The sequence below is a fragment of the Pelmatolapia mariae genome, linkage group LG16_19 (genome assembly GCF_036321145.2).
Source record: "Pelmatolapia mariae isolate MD_Pm_ZW linkage group LG16_19, Pm_UMD_F_2, whole genome shotgun sequence".
Classification (NCBI taxonomy): Eukaryota; Metazoa; Chordata; class Actinopteri; order Cichliformes; family Cichlidae; genus Pelmatolapia; species Pelmatolapia mariae.
In genome coordinates, this window is record NC_086241.1 from 21,055,853 (window position 1) to 21,080,641 (window position 24,789).

General features: G+C 39.7%; 2 protein-coding genes across 2 annotated transcripts in view; both read left to right on the forward strand.

Moving 5' to 3' along the window:
- The first annotated feature begins 2,774 nt into the window (after positions 1-2,774).
- Positions 2,775-5,992, forward strand: creg2 (cellular repressor of E1A-stimulated genes 2). The gene is made up of 4 exons (XM_063498182.1): positions 2,775-3,690; positions 4,332-4,501; positions 5,386-5,499; positions 5,592-5,992. Exons 1-4 carry the CDS (start codon positions 3,274-3,276, stop codon positions 5,731-5,733), a joined length of 843 nt encoding a protein of 280 aa, XP_063354252.1. The 5' UTR covers positions 2,775-3,273; the 3' UTR covers positions 5,734-5,992.
- Positions 5,993-6,969: 977 nt separating this feature from the next.
- The window catches only part of mgat4a (alpha-1,3-mannosyl-glycoprotein 4-beta-N-acetylglucosaminyltransferase A), a 30,737-nt gene continuing 12,917 nt past the window's right edge, over positions 6,970-24,789 (forward strand). Inside the window, exons 1-3 of the mRNA XM_063498888.1 lie at positions 6,970-7,861; positions 21,358-21,525; positions 22,843-22,983. Coding sequence (XP_063354958.1) covers positions 7,768-7,861; positions 21,358-21,525; positions 22,843-22,983 — 403 coding nt within the window. The 5' untranslated portion in view covers positions 6,970-7,767. The remainder of the gene's footprint in view (positions 7,862-21,357; positions 21,526-22,842; positions 22,984-24,789) is intronic.

A 24,789-nucleotide genomic window follows, 5' to 3' on the forward strand; every position in this document is an offset into this window, starting at 1 on the left:
GTGACTGTATAAATAAATATACATGTTTTCAACAGTCACTGGTCATGACATCGAGCGAAAATAAAACATAGAAGATAAAACCATCTGTGGTCACAAGTCATATTAAAATGTGCTGGCTCCCTCTGCTGCAGCCTGACAGTATCTACAAATCTAGAGCACTTGGGAAAGACTTCATGTAGTGAACAACATGCATGAAGAGCCACTCAGGCTTTACCTGAGTGGTGATACCCTGGAGCACTGTTGCCTACAAGTACATGATACACAGCAGTATAAATGGAATATTCAGACCTCCAGTGAAAGGATCTACCATAATTTTTTGGCTGCTCCTGTTAGTAAATGCTACAAGCAGCTCATCTGCCTCCATCCAGGCCTTGATGAAGGATGGTTTATTTTGATTGGTATATTACCACTTTTGCCTTCAGAACTGCCTTAAGTCTTTGCGACATAGAGTCAAAAAGGTGATGGAAATATTTCTCAGATTTTGGTCCATATTAACATGACAGGATCACACAGTTGCTGCTCGTGTTCCACCTGATGACAGCGGTGCTCTACTGGATTAAGGCCATTTAAGTACAATGAGCTCACTGTCTGAGATGATCTGAAACAAAAGCAGCCATTGGAAGATGGGTAAACTGCTCATACAGGGATGGACACAATCAGCAACAATCAGAAGTGCAGCTTGCCACCAGAGGAGGCAGACAACATCTTGGGGCCCCAGGTTAGTGGGTTTGACTTTAAACGACAGCAGTGGCAACATGTAAAGTTTCCAAGGACAGCAGAAAAGACCTGGCCTCCCTATGTCCATAAATATTTGGACAGAGACAACTTTTTTCTAATTTTGGTGCTGTACATTATCACAATTAATTTTAAATGAAACAGCCTAGATGCAGTTGAAGTGCAGACTTTGAGCTTTAATTAAGTGGGTTGAACAAAAAGATTGCATAAAAGTGTGAAGAACTAGTTTTGTCTTCAACAAGTGAAATGCATATTCAATTGGGTTAAGATCAGGTGACTGGCCTGGCCATTCAAGAATATTTCACTTTAATAAACTCCTGGGTTGCTTTGGCTGTATGTTTTGGGTCATTGTCCGTCTGTATTATGAAACGGCGTCCAGTCAATTTGACTGCATTTAGCTGGATTTAAACACCTCAGAATTCATCTGGCTGGTTCTGTCCTGTGCCACATCATCATAAATACTAGTGTCTCAGTGCCAGTGGCAGCCATGCATGCCCAAGCCATCACACTGCCTCTGCCATGTTTTACAGATGTTTTGGTATGCTTTGGATCATGAGCTGTTCCATGCCTTCTCCATACTTTTTTCTTGCCATCATTCTGGTAGAGGTTGATCTTGCTTTCATTTGTCCAATGAATTTCTGTTTTCCCATCTTAAGGATGGCTTGTTTCACCTGCATAAAGAACTCCTTTAACCACATTTTTCATAAAATCTTCCAAATGCAAGCACCACACCTCAAATCAACTCCAGGCCATTTAGTTGTTTAATTGATAATGACATACCCTCAAATCAAAGCTGAGAGTCTACACATTATGTCCATTTGTTATAGCATGTATTTAATGTTTTGACTGCTCTAAGACAGTAATAATAAGGCATATTTTATTTCATTCATTTATTTTATTGTGTACCATCTATGCACATATGTACAGTAGATGATTCTGTGGAAAATAAATTGGAAAAAAGTTTGAATTCATATTTATAGTTCCTACTATGCTACATTTCTTTGTACAAACCTCAGTATCTTCAGTTATATTTGGTTAGACAAGTACAACTACAGAGATCTGAAAGCCACTTCTCTCTGTCATATTTTCAGCAAACCTGCCTATGCATGCCCACAGTGGCCAGGTGTGGATGGGTTTTATGGGCAGGGCAAAGCCAAGTTGTCCCTAGCAGACCACAAATGGGTGTGCCCACACAGAGCCCAGGGGTTTGCGTGGCTTTGGAGCCCCTGTGTAGGTTTTCTGTGGGCGCAAGTCAATGTAGGCTAGGCCATGTTTTCCTAGATTTATTATGTTAAGATCAACTTAAATTACACTATAACATAAATAATAACTGCAGCCAGATGCCTCTGGAATATTTTTACATTGTTGTAATATGAATGATCTGAGAACTTCCTCCACCACAGGCTTCAGTTTTGATTGAGAACAGTTGAGAAATAGCTTTGCATTTGTGATAAGAAAGGAGGAAGAATAGAAGAATAGTCCACTCGTTCACCTTGACATAAACTGATCACAATGTTCAGTTTGACTCAGTAACACCTCAACAGCTTCTAGACCAAAATGAACAATCGTGGACTCTATGGACAGGAGACACCTGGAACAGTTAGGGAAATATCCCCATCATCAGACTGGAGATTTTAAATTGCTTTCAGCTTATTAGAACTATTTATTACAGAGTAAATAGACGGATTCTAAAAATCAATCATATTTGAGCCGACATACATTCTGCAGGACAGCAGCTTGATTTTGACCTCTTTCACCATGGCAACCTTCAAAAAAATGACAAAAGGTGTTTCAGTGATGAATACATACCAGTAAACATGGATCTGTAGGGCAGAAACTGTTTAATGTATGAGCTATTGAGTTTGACTGTAAAAGTATTGGGACCAATGAATGCACTACTTAAGCCTTTTATTTTTTAACCAGCTGCTTATACTTTGGTGGAAAAAGTGACTCATATACAAAAATGGATGCAGAGCAGGAACAGGAAATAACAAGCTTATGGCAAATCTTATAATATTTGTCATTTGTTGTGAGAAGAACAAAAACAACAGCTAAACCTTTAGTTTAAATCAAAACGCCATCTACATATTATTATTATTATAAACAGTTTATTGTCTTCTTTTACTAACAAATTGTCATTATTATTGCTTTTAATCATATTTTTTTTTGCTATGTGTCCTTATAAGATACTGTATAAATAAAAGTTGTGCTGCATGATCCTTATATGACTCTTACACAGTCTCTGCGGGACTGACAGGCCACACATGAGTGATATGCCACTACAGTTAAACACAAACATATAGTATGCAGTAGTTACTCGGTTATTTAGCACCGGGAGCTCCTTCTCTGCAGTCCCTTCTGCTGAGCGTTGATTGTAAAATTGCCTTATGGTGAATCAGCAGGGGTCGCTGTGGAAATTGCTCTCTGTGGCGAAGTATCCCCGTGTTATGAAAGCACACACACGTGAGTTTGTAAACAAGAGAGAGAGAGAGAGAGAGAGAGAGTGGAGGAGGACGGCCATTCTCCCAGCTCAGTAATATGAGGCCTTCTTACTTTCCTTTGGCGCTGTTTGCCAACATCCTGTGTCTGTGTGAGAGCTACACCCTCAGGAGCTCCGTGTCCTGGGTGGTGTCCTCCAACGATGTGGTGGAGGACGGAGACTTGTCGGAGGAGGTCGCCCCGGCGCTGCTGGTGGACAGTGCGGGGCTGTGGAAGCAGGCGTATCCGTCCTCCAACGTCCTCGGAGACAGCGTGGAGAGCCCCGGAGAGCTGGTCAAGCCCGAGGGCGACAGCGCCGCACAGCTTTCCTCTCGCCTGTTTTCATATCGGTTAGAGAAGGTGAAGAAGTCCGCCAGCAGCACTCCTCCCCCGCACCAAGACACAGCAAAGACTGCCAGATACATATCTCATTACAGTGACTGGGGGTACCTGGCCACCATTTCCACTCAAGACAAGGTAACGCACACAGAGGGGATAGTGGTCCCGATTCAGGATTTCTTTGCGCATTTAAGCGTAATGGGACAAGCTGAGGAACACGCCCATATTCTCACCATAATATGAAAAAGATACCCCTCTACCTTTGTGCGTGGACCCTTTGATTTTACACGAAACACGATCAGCTTTTTAAATACACTGTTGAAGATTTGAAGCAAATTCACCAGTGAAAATCAAACGCATATGCAGGAAATCACACCGAGTGACAAGTCCTGAAAATAGCCTTAAAAAAATCTCCTTACGCAAGACCAGAAGTGAGATCAGCCCGAAGTGCCTTTTGGGATACACCCTGCGTATGTAATGTGAATTTAATTGAGAAATAGCTTCAGTCTGATGGGTGAAGCGCTGCATGGATGGGTGTCCTTCTCGAGCTTCTCCCATCTCAACAAACGAGCTCCATCTGTTTGTGTTAAACTATTTTAAAATGGAGCTCATGAATTTGCTGTTGCACTAAAAACTCTTCCCGAGTGACCTCGAATATCAACAAAGCTGAAGGCCTAGCTGCTCTGTCAAGCTTTTGGAAACTGCTGATTTCTGGAACTTATTGTGTGTGTGTGTGTGCGTGTGTGTGTGTGTGTGTGTGTGTGTGTGTGTGTGTACAGATCAAAGGTCTTCCTTTTGGAAACATCTTCTCAGTGAGTGATGGACCACTGGGCAACAGCACTGGAGTCATCTATTTTTATGTGACTCCAATGGACAACACTGTGGCAGACCTGAAAAGCAACCCCTATGCTTCTCTCACCTTCTCAGAGGCTGAGGGGGAATTCTGCAGGTAATCTAAATGCTGTTCTGTGGGGGGGAGGGGAAACACCTGTCTATCTGATTATTGAGATCCTCCAGCCAGATGCTCTTAGGTGTTCATTTAGACACAGAGGGGATTGGTCTATTTTCACTCACAGCCTCTAGACTGGCACTTGATAATCGTACTGCAGAGTCTATGCAGTCTTTAAAGTCCCATATTAAAGCTCACTTTTTTACCTTGGCTGTTAATTTTAGTTAACTTTGAGTCCCATTAGGTATTCTTGTGTTGTTGCTTCTGACAGTTTGTTTTTAGTCACATTTTATTGTATTTGTTTGTTTTTATGAGTTATTTTACTGTATTTTTTTTATTGATCGCAGTTTTTATCTTGTTTGCATTTGTAAAGCACGTACGTCAACCTTGTCACTTTTAAATGTGCTGTAGAAATAAAATTGACATTATTGTTCATTTAATAAAACACAAAGGGAAATAACAGTTTTAGATATGAAAGAAGCTTTCTTAAAAATATGCCCTAATTACTTCAAGAGAAAGATCATGGATGTAGTGAAGCAGGACATGCAGAGGGTTGGTGTGACAGAGGAGGATGGAGAGGTATAGAGTGAGATGGAGGCAGATGATTTGCTTTGGCGACCCTTAAAGAGAGGTGCTGAAAGAAGACGTTTTGAGCTTCAAACAGTTTCCACAAACTAGTTGACACAGTAATCTTGGGGATTTTGGGACGGTTTGCTTGTTTGGTCTAACCTCAGCTAAATCACTGCTGCAGCTTTCTGAAACACTACATACAGCTGTGTGTCTTGCAATGTTGAATGCTCTCCTGTGTGTGTGTGTGTGTGTGTGTGTGTGTGTGTGTGTGTGTGTGTGTGTGTGTGTGTGTGTGTGTGTTTGTTCTTTTTAAGGCAAATGGTGTATGATCCAGAGGATCCCAGATGTGCTCGACTCACGCTCACGGGCAAGATGGTGGAGGTGGCCCCGGAGGAGCTTGCGTTTGCGAAGGAGGCAGTGTTCTCAAGGTAACAGAGCATGTAGAAGATGTATTTTCCTTAGGGAAACACCATTTGGCATGCGTGACATGTATCCTGATATTTTGCACAATGTTTTAAAGGCATCCTGTTATGGCAAAGTGGCCAGTGGGACACAAGTGGTTCTTCATGAAGCTGGAGTTGATTCAGATCTGGCTGCAAGACTGGGTCGGGGGTACAACGCTCATTCCGCTGGAGGACTACTTTAAAGCTACTCCTTTCTGAGAATATCCCTCAGCTTGCACAAATGCTATCTGCCCCACAGATATCACTCCAGTAAGGTGTTCACAAATTCACAAAGTAGAATGTGCAAAGAATGTTTTACATCTTGTTTAAAATCCTGTTTCAATTCATCTGTAAGGCAGGGGTTGTTCTTCACGCCTACATTTTCTCTTCTTTCATATCTTTGTTTGTCACACAAGATCAGTTACTTGTGTTTGATGCGTGAATGTATTTATAGTCAATAAATGACTTAAACTCCTCACATCTGTGAATGTAATTTGTATGAAACATAGATTGTTTGTTGATTGCGTCTTGGGTTCACACAAAGATGCGTTTTTTTTAAAGAAATAAAATTAATATTGTGCATATTATTTAAAGTAAATATAAATTTGTTGTCTATTGTTAGTATTAACTGATTCACACTCCTAAACCTGTCATTTTCATTTTTAAACACAAATATGGTGATTGTGTTATTAACAACAGAACATAGAAAACAAATCTAATGTTTAAATTGAGATATTTTACTGCTGCATGAAAAAACCCAACTCATTTTGAATTTGACAGCAACTTGTCTCAAAAAACATTGGGCAGCTATTTTTTTGCACAATTAAACCCTTTTAAACTTCATATTCGAATATGAATATGCTTCCTGTAGTTTAAGTCTTATCATTTGCTTGCATTATGTTCTGCGTTGAGAGGGTGCCAGCTGATAGCAGAGATCGTGCATACAAATACAAGCTAAAGTTTTGGGCACTAGATGGTGCGCTTAATACGTGTTGGGGGGAAAAAATAGCCGCTTGGTGGAAAAAGCATAAGTTTGACATTATAGAGGTTTCTAGTAATTTCACAACAATTTCCACGTCAATAATGCTGGTTTATTTTATTTTATTGTATTTTATTTTTTAGGTTTCATCTATAGTGGGGGGTTTGAAACTTAAAAATGATTGTGTTAAAGTTGGAGTGAGAATTTAACAGATTTTTTTTCAGGTGCAGCAATGATAGCTTTAAACAAACAAAGATATGAAAATAGCAGTCCTTTCAAACACCTGGAATGACTGCATGCTCGTCCCGTCGTGAGTTGCACCACTGTTGTCAACCACAACAGTGAGTCCAGTGAGTGCTTTATTTTGAAAGTTCTTACCGGAAGCCCAGTTTGCATATACTACCGTATAGGGCACTTTAATTTCCCTAAAAAAAGCACCCAAGTAAGACCGGTTTATTTATATAATATGTAAAAAAAATCATTTGCGCTTAGTTAATTTTAGGGGTTGTGTTAATTGAGGTGTAGAACTCCTCCGCGACAGTCAGCGCAGAATGAGCCCCCTGTCCGCTTTGCTTTAGTTTACCCGGCTGGTTTCAACTTAGTGTTAGCTCGTCAGCTAAGTAGCTAACAGACGTTCTGTCGCAGTATGCGGGTCGACTAGCAGTGACGGTTAAAACTTGGTTGTTGTGTGGAAGAGGCTCAGCGAGTTAGCCGCACTCTACCGTGTTTATTTGCGTATGTTTTAACCCTGCTCCCCGTTAAAGCGAAATCAACGTGATTCGAGGCGTAGCCTTTAGGACACCGTCAGAGACCCACCAGCCTATCCCGGACGATCAGCAGTCACACTGTTGAGATGACATCTACTTGTAACTTGTAGCTTAACGGCTGGCTTTAAAAACACTATGGATTGTATTGGGAACTAGTTCGTTCTTTTTAAACCCACAATGTAAGCTATATTGTCTCACAAACAAAGCAGCTGACTGGTAACTGATAGGCTAGGTTAGCACGTATGTTTTTTTAGTCCCGCGAACAACGAAAAGAGAAGACGCTCCGACAGGGCTACAGCAGCGCCCCTGTTTCCGTGCGCAGAAGTCGGTGTTCACCCTCCCCGTTAAGCGGAGCGTTTTTACGGGTTGAAGCACCCTATGCCCGTGCCTACGCCCGTCTCCACATCCTGAAGCCAGAGAGAGAGAGAGAGACGGAGGGAGGGAGGGAGGCAGTGGCAGCTCCGGGGTCCCCGACACTCAGCCGAGGAGAGGCATCGCTGAAATGAGATGAGGCTCAGAAATGGAACTGTGGCCACTGCACTTATCTTCTTCACGTCTTTCCTTAGTCTCTCTTGGTATACAGCATGGCAGAATGGCAAAGGTAAGTTGGACATTTATGTCATCTCGGTTATCCCCCCCACCCCCCATAAAAAATGTCAGAAGGATCGACGGTCTCTAGACGAGGCCTGGTTAACAAGCTGGCAGGCAGAAAGCTGAAGCATGACCAGCAAGCAGCATGTCGTAAGACACAGCAGGTGAAGTCATCCATCCCGTGGAACTGGTTTCAACGTGGTAATGCGTAATAACCCGTGTTATCGCTATAATAAATGGATGGAGTTCTTTTGTTTTAAGCTTTATTGTGCCCCATCTCCTGTCCCAGTTAATCATACCCAAAGTGCTGTTTCCAGCCATCCTCAGTAACTTAGGGATAATCTAGTTTGCCCCTGCCAGGCAAAACCTCTAGATAATTACGCCATTCACTAACATTAGGATTTCTGCATACACGTCTTTAATGACTCTCATCTGAGCATTACATGTCAGGCATCTGTGCCTGGGCTTATTACACAAGTGTGGCTGTGTTACAGTACACAGCTTATGGCTGAGTGCTTACTTTCCAGTGTGGTGTGGGCAGGAATATGGGCCTTGGTCTTGTTACCAGCAGGGTGTAAATAATTGCAGCCCATATATAAATTCCAAACCAGGGATTCAGGTTGTGATTACCGTGGAGCTTATCAGCTTGATGAAATGTTTTCTTTTAAATGGAGCAGGCTCAGACTGGTCCGGTGATTATATGAAAGTGGGCATATGTGGGGGTAGAGGTTATGAGATGATGCCACCATAAATGTTGCACCTGTTGATACAGTTAGTAAGTCTGTATGGGATAAAGCTATGGCAGGTCAGTCTGTTCAATTTGACAGTTGTCACAAGCCAACAAAATTATAATACTGGCTACTGGTCTTTATATAAATCCTTAACATGTACTGTTTAATTGTGGCTCACAATGTAGATGATGTGCTCACCTGTACAACTTATAAACCATTAAGGTTGCCATTAAAATACAGTGCATGTGTCCAACCATAGTTATCCAGTAGCAAGTGTATGAGAAAATTTGTTATTTTAAATTTGACTTCACACTTGTCCACAAACCAGCTCCACATCTCATCCCTGTGAACACAATAACTCAGCTGCTCTGTGAGGATATTTCCTCAAACTTGGCAGAAATAGTCTTGTATGCATGGATAAAGTGATTAAATCTTTGTGCTCTGACAGAATAAAATCATGAAGTCACAACTTTTTATACCAAAAGGTCACCTTCAATTTGACATAGTCATACCCTGCATGAATACGTATCTGGACATTATACAACGGCGTAACTTAGGAAGACAAAGGTAGACTGTAAATAAATGTAACCTGGGGTGGGCGGTTTAATTTGTTCAAACTTAAAATAATTTTTTTGCTTCTCAATTGGCTAAAATAACAGAAAAATACATAGATTTATTTTAGATAGTTAAAAATAGTTTTAGTTAAAATGACATTTTTCCTTCCCATTATCACCAACTGCGAACATTTAGGTGTTTGTCTGATTGTTGGAGTTTCACTTTTTATTGGTTATTCAAGAATTTTTACTGTACAATGAAAAGCGACTTGAGGCGACCGTTGCCGTGATTTGGTGCTATATAAATAATTAAAATCCCGAATAACTATTTTGAGCCTGATAAACCTGTGATTGCTGCCAATAGTCTTCAATTGTAACACTGAAATTGTGGTAATTGAATATTTGGTTGTGAGCCAGGTGTGCTTTAGAATTTGTAGCTTCCTTGCAGCAACACTCAAATCTGAAATTTTTTATACTGTTATTGCCACAACTAAGTGTTCACACTGGGCTTTATTTGTGAAACTTGTAAACAGCCGCAAGGAATTTGACTTTTGTGTTACTCACAATAAAATCACTCCCTAATTGTAGACATACAATTAAAACAAGAAAAAAAAGCTCAGCAAAGTTAGTTCAGGTGATTGTTCCTTTTTCACACATTAAAATCTTAATATCCTGTTACAGTCAGCGTCTGTAATGAAACAGAAAAATACAGATATGAAAATGCAACCTGTCTGGCAAGTTGAGCTGATAGTTCTGTTTTTCATAGAGTCTTGTGGTAATGAAATCCAAACATTGCTCAGTATGGAGTTATAACATAGATTTGACCTTGTCCTAGAAGGAGAAGAACCGGTGTCACTTAAAACACAAACCATTAACTTATTGTATTCAGCTCGGCCTTCGTAGCGGCATTTAAAGCTCTATGCTCAAAACAAGGATCCTGAAACTGACCTGAACTCAGCTGCTATCAGTTTTATTACAGCGCTTGTGACTTTCTTAGTGTGAAAACATCTTTGTAGACGAGGGCTACACAGACGGAAGCAGTAATGCTGCTATTTAAGGAAAAATGCTTTGAGCTGAAAGATCTCAACATGCTAGAGCTTAAAGGATCCCTGTGGAGCATTTGACCTCTGTGCTTTTTTTCTTCTTCTTCTGAGTGGCTCCCTGTTTTTGTTTGTCACATGCACGAGCATGAGTGTGTATGTGCAAGACCTCTCATGCACAGCGTCAAATACAATCCTACCAACAGTGCCACAGGTCCACTCATCTATGGTTGCAGGAAGATGCCAGGAATGTGCCAACAAAGGTTGGGAAAAACAAGATTGCCAGCTAATAGACGTGCATGTAAACGGATGTTGGTTTCTAAGCTTTATTTGTGCCATGGTGGTCTGGGGTTTGTGTGTTTGCTTGCAGTTTTGTATATGAAAGAAGCTCTTCTTTATGCTTTGTTGGCAAATTGGCCTTTAATGTGATTGTGCTTTTATTATTTGGAGCATTCCTTTCCTAAATGCTGTCTTTGTGTTGAAGTTTTGTTTATGTCTGCATATGCTAAGCTACAGCGCAATAACATGATCCTGAAATAGGGGGAAAAAAGGCATATTTTAAAGAAAATTAGCCATGACTTTGTTGTTTGTGTGCATCTGTCTCTCGTGTTCTATCTATTGTTAAAAACACCAAACTGTGGGAGTGGGACAGATAAAAGCTATTTAGTTAGAATTAATAAAAAGAAATTGTAATTAAAAGCTATACAGCACTTACATGTACACTTAGATTTTTTTATTTTTAGAAAGTGATCTAATCACTCAGGCTGCCTTTTTCTAACTGTATAATATTTATCAGATCTGTTCCTATAGTGCATTTCATAGTATTAATTCTCCTGATTAGTGTGTGGCTTTTACACGTGTCTTTAGGTATTTTATCTTGTGTTTCACTGGCTCATGGCCTCTGTGCTTTTTCTTATCTTAACACGTGATGCTTTAGCACAGATTGCTTTTCTGTTTTTTAATCATATTTTTTATATCATATTATTTCTTACTGTGGGAATAAATGGCTTTTACTCTTAACTCTGGCCAATGTGGGCACTTCTAGTGTTGAACATGAACTCAGGCAGTGAGTAATTTTAAAAATGTAAATGTTCAAAACCTCTTTAAGTAAGTGTTTTTCAGTGGACTGGGTTGTATAGATAAATATTTGTAGCTCAAAGAGCAATTTCTTTATTGGAGTAGAAAGATTACCTATCAGTTGTTTTTTTTTTTCCTCTTTTTTTTTGCATTAACCTTTGCTTCTGATAGCCTGTTCTGTTGCTGGTCACTTGACTGCTGTGAATGAGCACTGTGCCAGTCAGCTGTCCAAACACTCTACGGTGAATGACTCTCCAGAATGTGTACTTCTCTGTCAGTCTCCTTCTTTCCCTAGTGAGAAGCTGCTCTCCACTATCTCTTTGGTTATATCTCAAGTAGATCAAAACAACAAGAGCAAGCTAGATAAAGACGAATAATATAGGTGAGCTTTGAGTTGGTTGCTCAAACAGTATGGTGAGGTCCTCTCTTTTTGTGTCAAAGAGGAAACGCGTATCCACATTTCTGTGTGTTTCCTCACAATGAGCATGTCATTGTCGTTTGTTATCATAAATGGGTAAGGCTTTGCAAATACATATCATTTCCTTTCCATCCATAGCAAAGTTCACACACATTAATAACAACCTTGTTTGTCATGAAACTTAGATATGATACCATCATTGTGATTGCCCCCACATGTTGCTTTAAACATTTTTTTCCATTTAGTATTTTTTTTTCCTTCAGGCATAGTCAAATCAAGGGGCCTTTGTATTCAAAAACTTTACATTTAGGGTGTTTATACAGTTTAATGCAGTTTTAAATACTGTTTGAAGAAAGGAAAATTAAAATCCTACTGATCTCTGTAAATGATTTAATTAATTCTGTTTGGAATATCTATGGAGGGAAAAAAACAAGTGGTTTTTATAGTCTTTATAACTTTGTCTTGCATTTCATTCCTATTATTCATTCTTGTAGTATGTGACAGCAATCTCCTTGTGTTAAGACATCACACGAGGAACTTTAAAAGCCATCTTTCAGAACCACCTAATCAGTGTTGTTCTCTTTGAAGGAAGTTGAGTGTCTTGGCTGCTTTTACACAGTTGAAATTACAAAAATTATGTGTTGCAGATGTTTTAAAAGCACTCAGTGTTTGATACAGTTGTTTAGGACTTAGTCTGTTATTTTGAGACTAGGATAGTGCCAGTTCTGTGCTTATAGTTTCAGCAGATTCGCTCAATCTTCAGTGTCACGCACAAAACACCCTTTAGTTTTGGAAATGTCACTTCCTCCTTGCCTTCCCTGAGTGCATTCCCCTCCCCTCCTCATTGTTTAAAGGCATGACTTCTTCCATCATTGCATCAGTCCAAACACAATGGGACAAAAATAGTTTGTGCTAAAGGAGAAAAAAGCAGGCAGATTCTATAAGGTGGGCTAGCGATGTAGTTTATTAGTTTGATTGGGAGAAGATACTGCTTGCACATTTTGGTTCTTCTTTGTGATATCTGGCTGTGTGTGCAATTGTGTGTGTTTGCTTTTTGGCTTTTGGACTTTGTGAGGTAGGGCAGTCTGCCAGACAAAAGTAGCCTGGAAGGAAGAAGAGTATAAAGACTAAATCTTAAAAGAGGGAGTAGAAAAGCCTGAGGTGGGCTCATATTGTGGAGAGAAAGGCAGATAGTGCTGACATAGCAGAGAAACAGTAAGATGCTTTTTTTTGTGGAAAGTTGAGTGTTTCTTGGGGGGGGGGAATGGTTGAGCCTACAACTAACTTTCAAGCTCACAAAACAGGCCTTTATATTTCTGAGGTACATAGTGTTTTATTTTTTAGATATTGCAAATCCCCGATTGTCCTTAACTATAACATACACGTACATGTTTTTCAAAAATATGTTTTTGATTTGCTCGAACGATATTCGTGATGTGAGAAGGCTTGCTGTTAAAAGGAAGGAGGCAGTTAGATTTTTCCTCCTTGCCCTTGAATTTGCCGTGTTGTGTTTTGTACACGTTGAGCCATTCAGCTTTTGTAATTTAAGCGTTGAGCTCACCCTCTCAAGCACGACTGGAATCCGCTATCACAGGCAGACCAGATCAATAAGTTTACTTCGCTTTTTGATTTGTATTGATTAATTTTTAGATGAAGTAAAATACAAAATATGTTCAAACTTAAAAGATCTTTTGAATGTTGTAATTTTAAAGGACTGCAGTGTTTGCTACAGTCGTCTTGATATCTTTCCACTTCACCCTGTAGTCCACTGATTACTGGTCAGACTACTTTATCAGATGCATTATAATATAAAATACCCACTATCATTTACCATTGCCAAAGGCGGTGTTTTCAGATTAAATCTTTTGCAGTGCCAAGCTCGTTCAGTTTATTGTCATGCCGACTGTAGCACTGAATCTTAATAACATTTGAGAAGAGGTTCCAGTAAACATTTGCTTGAAAAATGAATTGATTAGACAGCAGAGTGTTTTATGTTAGTCAACTAATCTGTATATCAACATATTCTTTCAGCCCCCCAAAAAGCTTTTAATTGACTCGAAGCTTCAAGTCCCAATGGATATCATTAAAAAATTGATTGGACACGACTCTGAAAGTGGAGTTTCCAAAAAAGAGCGCTAGCCTTGGCTGAACGTGGCCTTACAGCAGCCAAGAGGAGGCAGAGGAGTGGAAGTGAGCCGAGTAAGGCTGTGCTCTGAGTTCAACGCTGTCAGACAGCACAATCTTCCATTAAGAGAAACGACCGGCTGCCAGAGTTTGTCATGACTTTTAGCACAATGGAGGGAGAATAGTGGGTGGAGGTCAGGAGCAACCATGAGGCCATGGCGAGGAAGCGGAATTGAAAATATGGGTGGGAAAGTTGCCAAGGGGGCAAACATTTGTCTGGCTTTTTCAGATACTAATTCCCTACAACTTTTTTTTTCTTTTAATACTTCATTTTAGTGAGGTGAAATGGGCTGTGGTATTAAAAAAACACACACACCAAAATGATTAGAGCTGTGCCTTCTTTTTGTCTTCTAACATTTGAAAACTGTTCAGGTAGTATCACTTGCCTACTCAAGGCTCGACTTGCAGTTCTTGTCAGAAAAATACTGCAAAAAATCTTTATTACAACTTTGTGTTTGTGTGCCAAGTATTTTTTGTGTGGCTATGTGTGTGTGTGTGTGTATGTGCACAAACTGTTTAACCCAAAGACGTTTTAACTGGTGTTAACTAGTGCCACTTGAAAGTAACACTTGTTTGATCTGTTATTACCCTAGTATATATAAAAACAGAGCAGACCAGCAACCCACATATCATGCTTAATAAGAATGTGGTCAAAACCTAAATACTCATAAGTTGTGCCAACAGTTGGATCAATCAGCGTTTGAGCAAAGCCACAAAATTTTGTAATGTTGCCTCTCATGGCATCTGCCTCAGTGGACTTGAATTAAAGCAATCAAAATGAGATTTAAGTATCGAGTTTTAACTTTATTTCAATGGGATTGACAGAAGTACTGTATTAAGTGTTTAAAAATGTGTTTTCTGTATTGTCCCCAAGTCCTCAAACTAACATTTTAGTATTCGTACATGGCTTGTTTCCCACACTCGTAAGCAAATTCTTTGCCATCAGTGGCTCATATCTTGAACTTGTGCAAATCACCAGATGTCAGGTTTCCTCCCCTGAGAGGGTGTGCCAGGCATCTTATGCTGCTATATTTTAGCCTAATGTAGGTAACTATGTAAGTAACTATGTATAATCAACACAAAAACACTGGGTCACCAGACCCAGGACCATGACAGGTAACTAGATATAGGTAGGGTGACTGATTTGGGTATTCATTTGTTTGTACACAAATCATCTTTTGATCCTGTTGACATGCGTATTTGTCATGTAGAAGGAGAGCCGTTAAGTTTGCTTTGACGATTTATCACACTGCTGTATTATCAGACATAGACTGCATGTAATTTACAATTTGACCATATTCAGTTACTGATGGCAACTGATGCCAGGTTTTAGTGACAATGTTTGTCGTCCTTGACAGTTTAGTTTTCCACTACAACTTCATCATTTATGAACAACTTAAGTGGGCTAATGTTATGTTATTGGATAAAACGGGTGTTGACAGTTTAAATTTTAGGGGATAATTTGAAGTTGAATAAAAAGTAATAAATTACAATAATTGTTATTGCAAAACTCACCGCATCGCTAAACGTTAAAAATTGCAGTATTATGGTATTATGAGTGAAGTATTGTGATAATATTGTGTCGTGGGGTGTCTGGTGAGTCCCACCACATCACTGTTCAGATCTGGCTAAGTCCTTTGTCTTGCACACAGCAGCTGCAGTATAGAACCACATGGTTGACAGGTGCACCACTGCAGGGGCTTCATACATGCATAATGCAAGTAGACATGCTTTTCCCAAACTAAACAAGTTTAAAGACTCTTCAGTTTGTTATGGTTGTTGGTTGTATAGCAAAATATGAATGAAAGCTAAAGTGCTTTTAAGGTAAATTAGCAACTGTGTAGAGACTGAATGGCCTGTGGGATGCTGCCCTTGGTTTTGTGGCATATGCGGATTGCCTATAATTGTACGCTGCTCTGTGGTTGGTATGGCACTTGTATACTAATGCTATACTGGTTTTTGTATTGCATGTAACTTCATAAGGGTTATACTTTCAAGGGAATTTTTGTTTTGTAGGAAGCAGTTCCAATGAAAACGGTTGATGGATGGATCCGTTTTAACAACATTGGACAAGGCCAGACATGTTCACAATACTGGCAGCACTCCATGTTTAGACCAGGAAGGTGACTAGATAGAGCATGTTGAAGGCAGCCCATTTCGCCTACTTGCTAGCAATACATGCATCTAACTATTAGCTGTGCTATTTGCACCTCGACACAATCTGTCATCACAGTCTTTGTGCTAGGGAGCTGTCAGTGTTATCCAATCTCAGGTACTGACGTGTCGGGTAAAGGTTGTGATTTTGTATATAAAAATGGTTTTGTTTTGAACATTAGTAGCAGGGAAGCTGCTTTTGTACTTTTGCTCCACAACCAGATTTTTTTTTCCATTTCATTGGAAAGGGTTATCTCTAGACTGCAGAAAATAAATCCAAACCATTACTATAGTGGGATATTGTGATATGTGTGTGTGTATGTGTGTGTGTGTGGGGGGGGGGATCTAACTGCACACACATGTGTAACTGTGTTAAATTACCCTTTAAACACAATTTCCTCTTAACAGCTGGTGTAGAATCATCCTCTAGCTGAGCTTGTATTTTGAGCAGAACGATTCACGACAAGCCTTTCAGTATTTCGCGGAGTCAGTTTCCACAGTTTCAAAAGCTCCTTTTATCAGCACAGAGTTTATCCTGTGTATGGATTTCTTGATTATTCCTTTATACATGATTGCTGTTATTAACTGCTGAACTGGGCTGCTGTGCCTTTCACAGTAAAAATATGCTTTAACAGGTACATCTACATATAATGCACTGCAGTTCTCGTACTGGTGTGGACATAAACTGGACAGTCTCCTCATCAGCGCTCCTGAATTCGCTGTTGGCAGCATACATCAGCAAGGGAAAATCAGGTCAAGGACAGCATCACTGTGAGGGCTTTTGATAAGCTAATAGACAGGCTGATAAAACTCTTTAACACTGCGGTGAGCTCAGGGATGGGTTTTTGTGAAGTGTTTCTCAGCGCTAAGATCATCCTTTCCCTCACTTAAACTGATATGTGCAGGAGTTCTCTCTCTTCCTCATGAATTTAGTCAGATGCTTAAATTACTGATGTCAAGATAAGTAACAGCACTGTCACAATAAATTCAACAATTATCATGTCATGACTGTGACTCGCTAAGTGCTGCTAAACATTGTTTCCAAAAGAGAGTTTTGAGTTTTTTAAAAAGAAATATAATGAACTGCAACCTTGATGTAACTACTGATATTCGTTCATTAAACTGTAGTTATTCCTACAGAACCAACAGTATGTTCCTCTTTCTTGGTTAAAAAGGTTTAACATTTTTGCTGCTTGACATTTTCTTTACTTAACTTCTTAAACCCCATGTGGTTTAACGGGATGTTATTTAAATATAGTTGTCAAAATTTCAGCTTAAAGCTCACAAAGGCAAGGCAAGGCAAGGCAAGGCAAGGCAAGGCAAGGCAAGGCAAGTTTATTTATATAGCACAATTCAACAACAAGGTGATTCAAAGTGCTTTACAGAGACATTAAAAACAAAAACAAATAAAAAGCACGATTTAAAATTGATTAAGACAAGCAAACAAACAAACAAACCAAAAACCATTTCTATGTCCACCAAACACAGCTAAAGAAACAAATAATTAAAGTAGCAGGTAAACAAATTCCACAAATGGGTGTAAACACAAAGCACCGATTCCCCTGTTCGCTGAACAGCATGCACGCAGACAAGTGATGCCGCTGCTCTCTGAGGTTTCATCACGCTCCAACCAAAGCACACTGAACCAACAGCAAAAAGAGGCCAACTCTTCACATTTGAAAAAGCGTAACATGAATTCTGTCCTGCCTCAAAATTATTATTATTTTTGCCGTATTTGCTTGTTTACGTACTTGAAGCATTACTCACTAGACTACTGTTGTGTATAGTGTTGGCATCCAAAAGAGATGGCCTCCAAAAAGAGAGGCTATTTTCTGTTACCTAAGAAATTTCAGCTTTCACAGGTGGTGTTAAATTGCAAAATGCCTACTTACATTATTAAAGCCTCTGTAATTTTACTCTGTTTCACTTCAGCAGCATCAGTCTTTCCACAGTAAATGCCCATGTGTTCATTTGTAGTTTTCTTGAGTTTACATTGTGTTACTTTGACACAATGGCACCTGCTGTGAAGCTTACACCAAGTGTTAGCTTTACTTTGATACCAAGATGGTTTACACACTTTATATTTGCTGAAAAATACTCAATTAATTTTATGCATATCATTTTCAAGCAGAAAGACCCTTGGGGCTTAAGAGGACAACTCATCACAGAGCATGGCTGTAGAAATTTGCAACGCTGTCAGTTTTGGCGTGAAGTTTGAAGTCTGAACTGTCTTTTCTCTTTTAATTCATTTTAACACAGGGTCCTTTTTGTGTGTCTGTCTGTGAATGTGAGGGCTTGATTGAGTTAGTTTTAAGGAGTAGTTGCCAAATTTACATCCACCTACGATTCATCCAGCATTTCTCATTAATAAATAATATAAACCAAGCAAAGGAATCTAGGATGACAAATCAAGACGATATCTCACAGGAGAACAACGTATATGGGAACCGGAAAATAGAGAGAGAAGGAGGTGATAAGCATAAGAGAATGAAAGGCCATTAAAAGATACTGAAATATGAAAAAAAAAATTGTATCAAAACAGGAGGCAGGAATAAGAAAACAGAAAAAGGAGATCTTATTTAGTTCTCAGGCAGAGCGTAGCCCTACCCCCACTACCCATGATGCTAGAGAGCAGAGAGAAATAATGAGATTTTATAGCTGTACTCCAGACCCCAGGTAGGTCTAATTATTTAATGCATCTTGTGCACCCGTCCTTCATCCAAAGGCTCTGTAGCATGGCTGTGAAGTATGTCAACCATTAACCCTGTAGACCATTTGACCGGTAAAAAATTAAAGTCCTTTCTATAGATCAGGCAACATTTTTGAAGTCAGGGCTAAATTTTCTTTAACAGTAATGAGATGTGTAATGAAATGTCAAGAGGCTTGTGTGAAAACTGTCTGGCGTACTTATGCATTACCTACTAGGTAATGTACTTCCAAATAAAAAAAGACCCATAGTTTTACCACCTAATACATCTGTGGATGAATAATCCAGTTAAATAGAAACCTTATCCATACCTTGTCCCCCTTTCTGAGGTATTTGGTGTATCTTTTGTCTGCACTGTGGGATTACAGGTGTGGTTTCACCTCAGCAGACCTGGAGTCCTCCAGTCAAAGAACTGATGTGAAGATGAAAGTCTTGTTTTAGTTTGAAGCTGCCCTATTCAGGAGTATTGGACCAAATGACAGCATCTGTCTGTGTGTCTTAGAGATCAACATTCAGGAGGAACAACATGGTTCTGTGCAACAGAGTAGCCAGGCCAGAGTGGATGGACAATAGCTCAGTGAGAGAGAGCGATGGAAAGGGAAAGATAAAGGCAGGGGTTTTCTTTTTTGTTGAAAGGGCACGCTAAACCTATGAGAAGAAGAAGATCAGAGACTAGACGACGCACGCACGCATGCACACACACAAACATGTTGGGTGTTGCTATCCTTTGACATAATGCTTTCCCTAGCCTCTTACCCTAACCATCAAAAATGAATGCCTAAACCATAACCCAAAGGTAACCCTGACACCAAAACCACATTTTGAGTCTGAAAAATGCCTTTAAACTTGTGGGGACCTGGATTTTGGTCGCCGTGAGGCACAAATATAGTTAATTTTAGATTTTTGGTCCCCACCAAGAAAGGAAAAACCGGTACACACACACGCCAGATATTTTCTTTGTAGCCTCCCTGTAATCTTATAAATTTTGAAACAAAGTAAAGTCTTTACTGCTGCTTATACCAACTATAGGACTTGCAATGATTGGGATAAATGTAGATTTTAACCAACCAACAGACAACTAAGGGTGTTCGCAGACTGACTAACTTGGTTAACTCTGTGCTTTAGTCTGATTGCACAATAGGAGGCATTTGAGCTAGAGAGAAACCTGAAAGTCAAGCTGGTGCAGAGTAAGCTATTGCACTGTGACTTCTGTATAATGTGGTCTCAGTGCAGTTTGCGGTGGACTCGGAAGTCTTCCTACACACCACTCAACTTCATTTGTTTTCTGAAAGCAAATGGACTGTTGTGTGCTGTTTGTGGGCGGCTCAAGAAGGGATCTGATCGATCACTTTCAGAGATGTTGATGCAAATCCTTTGTTAGTTCTAAAAAAGCAGATGGCAATGTTATCTAAACCAGAACAGTCCCCATAAAATATAATGTAAAAACAGTAAACCTCGAAATACAGACTGTCCTGCTGACAGTCACCCAGAATTAGATTTTCAGACACAGGTCCTGACCATTTCCTGTTAATGCAAGGGGTCATCACCACAACAGTCCAAGAGCGTTACCTGTCAGTCTGCATTACATCATGTCATACATACGTCATCTGTAAAATGTCTTTGTGAATCTGAAATTTACCAGAGGTATGGATCACATGAACACAGATTCTGGTTAAAACTCTGAGGCTTTGTCACTGTTGTATCAAGAATTTTTCTTACAGACAGCTGTTCCCTTTTTCTTTCCAGCTTCTTGTTTCAAACTCCTACACACACTACTCAAAGTCTGCCCCATGATGAATGATTAGAAAGACAGTTCTGTTCAGCTTTTCGCAGTAAATTACCTCTAAACTTCATGAGTAAGCATGGGGGTATTTCCAGTAATGGCGTGATCATGTGTTGGTCACAGATTTGAAAGCTGGGTTCTTTTGCAAGTTCTTTAGGTCCTTGCACCATCGGAGCAAGCGATTTTTTTCCTGATTTTGTTTTTGCTCTCGTTTTTTTTTTTTTTTTTTTTGTGGTGTTTTTTTCCTTCCTCTTGAAACTTAAACACGCACCGACTCTAAACCTGTTTGGTAAGCCAATTCAGGAAAATGATCATATTAGATATGTCTTAGCTGGTCAATTTAAAGGTTTTATGTCTGTAACTACGCACATATTTTCAGTTATTATTAACAAGCTTACCTCCTTGGTATAGGAATTGATGCCTGGGGTCTGCATTTACTCATTTTTAACATCAGTGCGGGTTCTTGCCTAGCTTAGCATTAGCATGTTGTCTGTGCAGATGCTTTCAAAGAGTGGAAGTTGTGTTAGCAGCATAACAGCTGTTTCTGTCCTGGATGCAAAAAGCGATAGGCAGGATTGATAGGTGGGTAGGTTAACAATTCCAAGGAATTAGATTACTAGGAACTGGTTCTCTTCAAGAACTGGTTTTCGATCCCCATCTTTATTACCTTTAAAAGTTGTACATTAACCTCAGGTTAATGTGCTGTTAATATTTACGATAAGCCTAATTTAAAATCCCATGTCATGTAAAGTAACAGATATCAACCTTGAGGAGTAATGATTAATTCAGTGAAAAATTCATTACATTTCTGTATATTCTCACTTGCTAATGTCTCCTGATTTTTTTCCCTTCATGTAGAGAAGCTGATAGCGTACCAACGGGAGTTCCACGCTTTGAAAGAGCGCCTTCGTGTGGCAGAGCACAGGACGCTGCAGCGTTCGTCGGAGCTCAACAACATTCTCGAGCAGTTCAGACGCGCCATTGCTGAAACTAACAGCAGCAAAGATGCCCTCACAAACTTCTCAGGTAACAGAAACGTGCAAACAGAAGTAACTGTTTTTACTCATCAACATCCGGCTGAGCTTTCAGTCATTTGCGTGCAACAGATGTACATTTGTGTGTAAAGTCTGGAAAACTTCAATAAAGCGTCACCTTTTATCTGCTCTGCATCTTCTGCTTATCGTGTTAAGCTAAAAATATCCTGCTCTTTTAGATGTTATGTGTAATTATTATGAAAGTGCTGTGGGAAAGTACCTTTCTTTGTCTAGCTCTAGACTTTTGAATGTCTCCACTCTTCAGGCTAGATTCCTAAAAAAAAACCCAGAAATAAAAAAATCATCAGCATCACTAGTGTTAAGCAGGTTGGTGTTGTTAACTTTTATACTGAGTTACACCTGTTTCAAGCACCAGTGCCTGCTTGTTTTTTGTACCTCGATGTATGGCGACTGAACAAAAATGGGGAACATATTGAATTTTTACGTTAGTGCCACTTCACGCCCAAGCAAAACCAGCTTGTTGGAGTGGCTTAGCATCAGTTTCGACCCCAAGTGACTTTAGATTCATGGGCATGTGTTGGTTTCCTGTCATAAGTTAGTGGAAATTTAATTTCCTCACTGATAGAAAGCTGTTAGACTAAAGTAATATCAGACTTAAAATAGAAACTGAGTACAACATGTTAAATATTCTGAGATCAGGCTGTACCTTTTCTAAGAGGTACTTCATTTGTCAAATTTTCCTTGATCAAATTCAGATAGACAGACTCAACTCTCAAAACCACCAGGTGGGTTTAAAATCTAGGTGGGTGAAAGACAGCAGTCAGACAAAGAGATCCAATCATGTTGCTTATTTTATTTAGTTAAATAAGTAAGTGAAATTTGTTTTTGAAACATATTTATACATGGAAAGAAATCTGTCCAAAGGTGCTGTACAAAAGAATAAAAAGTGAATAACGTACAAGATTACAAATAAAAATCATGGCTTAAATACAAAGTAAAACAACATGGTCAACAGATTATGAACCCAAGAATGCCATAAAATACAAGTAGGTCTTTAACCTAGATTTAAAGATGGCAATATTTGGAGAATTTGCAGCTTTGTCAGTAATCCACATCAAAGTCATTTATTCTGAAGAGATGATGCTTCTGTTGCTTTTTTTCAGTCATTAAAGTGATTGTAATGGCAGAGATATGCTGTCGAAGACGATCAAAATAAGGGATGACATACTCCCATCTCCCATCATTGTTACATGATCTGTGTGTTAACAGTTGGGTCATGTCCCTTAAATGTTTCATGAAAATGAGGAAGAGCGCTTCACTTAATGTGTTTCTCTGTGCTTGTTTTCAGATGAGACACAGAAACTCCTGAAGGAGTTAGCAAACAGGAAACCTCTTCAGGTGCCAAATATCTACCACCACCTGCCTCATCTCCTCAACAATGAGGGCAGCCTGCACCCCGCAGTGCAGGTTGGTCTTGGCCGCACTGGAGGTGAGAAGTGTATACCCACACTGCAGATTCAGTTTAACTTTCCTAATTTACAAGGCTTTCTGTTTTGTTTTGTTTTTTTCTCTGCAATGTGCATTGCGTGCTCATCCTGCATAAGCACAGCAAACCCTCCAGAGATCCTCATTACACAAGAGAGAAAATCAAGTCTCAACAAGTTTTCACTCTTTGACTAGTTCACAACAAGTACCCATCTGGACTGAGCTATGCAAAACAGTATTTGCACAGTTGGAGATAATTGTAGTCCGTGTTTGATTTTTTTTGTAGTCTGACCGTTTAGATTCAAATAATTTCACTTTTCACATTACCCTCCTTTGTTCCTCTGACTTATTTCTTCACTTGCTTACACATTTTTCCTGTTTACTTGTATAAGCCACCCGAGCTACTTTATTACATACATTCTGGGTTCTCATGAAAGAGCTTTAGAACAGTGTGAAGATGATAATCAGTAAACATGCCTGTGCGTATCAGCCCTGCCCCCGTGTGTGTCTGTGTGTGTAGAAGGCGGATGAGTACATCCTGATGAGTAGGAACTGGAGAATTGTTGTTACTGTTTTACTTTTACTTATCTTTTTACTTTGGCTTTGTAAGTGTGATAGTTGGCGTGAACTTTAGGCCTGAGTGCCAAACAGTTCAAATGATGTTTTCACATTGCCGTTAATGGCTGGACAAATTTAGATTTAAGACATTTTAAAGGAAAACAAAACAGGGACAACTCGGAGAAATAGGTTACTTCTCTCTGGCTGCCTGCTTATTTACAGCTCAGTGGTTAAGTAGTGGAAGGTATGGCGGCTCATAAGCACAAAGCTGATGGAACGCTAATAGTACATTAAAACTAAAGCCATATGTTCCTGGATGCTAAGGCTACAGGAGAAAAGTTTAAAGCTGTTTTAATCTGCGTCCTTCGGCTGGTGAGAAGGTGACCCTCAAATTCCAAGTGCTGGTCAAATAAAGCACATGTTACATAATAAGGTACTACATTAAAGAAAAAAGTGCAAATTCTGATGTTGCCATCTCTTGGTTGTTACCACTCCATCTGATGTTTCACAGATTGTATATGTTACCTGCATTTGGCTTTCTTTTAGACATGAGCCTTCCCACTGATAATGCTGAGTTTGTTGCTGCCTGCTGTCATCCTGTCACCAACTTTCTCCCCCTAAAGTGTTGTCAGTTGTTTTCACTGGAATGCACAAATGAGCTGGAGGTGTTGCTGCTGGGAAGTAGTCGCTGATCTGTGCAGTTGGTGGGTCACAGAGACAAATGACTCCACACACGCTTTCTGCCCCTCCACTAACCATGCATGTCATATGGCATACTTGGCTGGCTGCTCAGAAGTTTTGTGTCATGATACCAACAACGCCTTTAATGCCCCTTCTTCTCTTAGTTTGTTATTTTTAATCTATCTTAGCTTTTTTTTAACCCTTCCTTTTGTTTCTTTGCTACTCTAAGCATATCTGACATTGGGATAATTATAGCTATGAAAATTAGGACATGACACTGAGCGAGGATGAGAGATGAGGATGAGAGAAAGAAACCGTTGAAGGAACCTCTGAGACCTATATGATTGGAGTGAGACCTGCCTGAAATCCCTTCAGACAAAAGTCAACAAGAGTGTTACTGTAAAAGCAGCCGTGCCGGGTCACACATATGTAGCCTTTAGCAAGTCATCTGCTTGTCATCTTGTGCCTTTACACAATGACTGCTTTGTCCGTTGCCAAGCAACATCAGTTATACACTAGCATTTGCTTCTGCTGACCATCTATTTAACATGTCACAGGCTACACTTGAAGA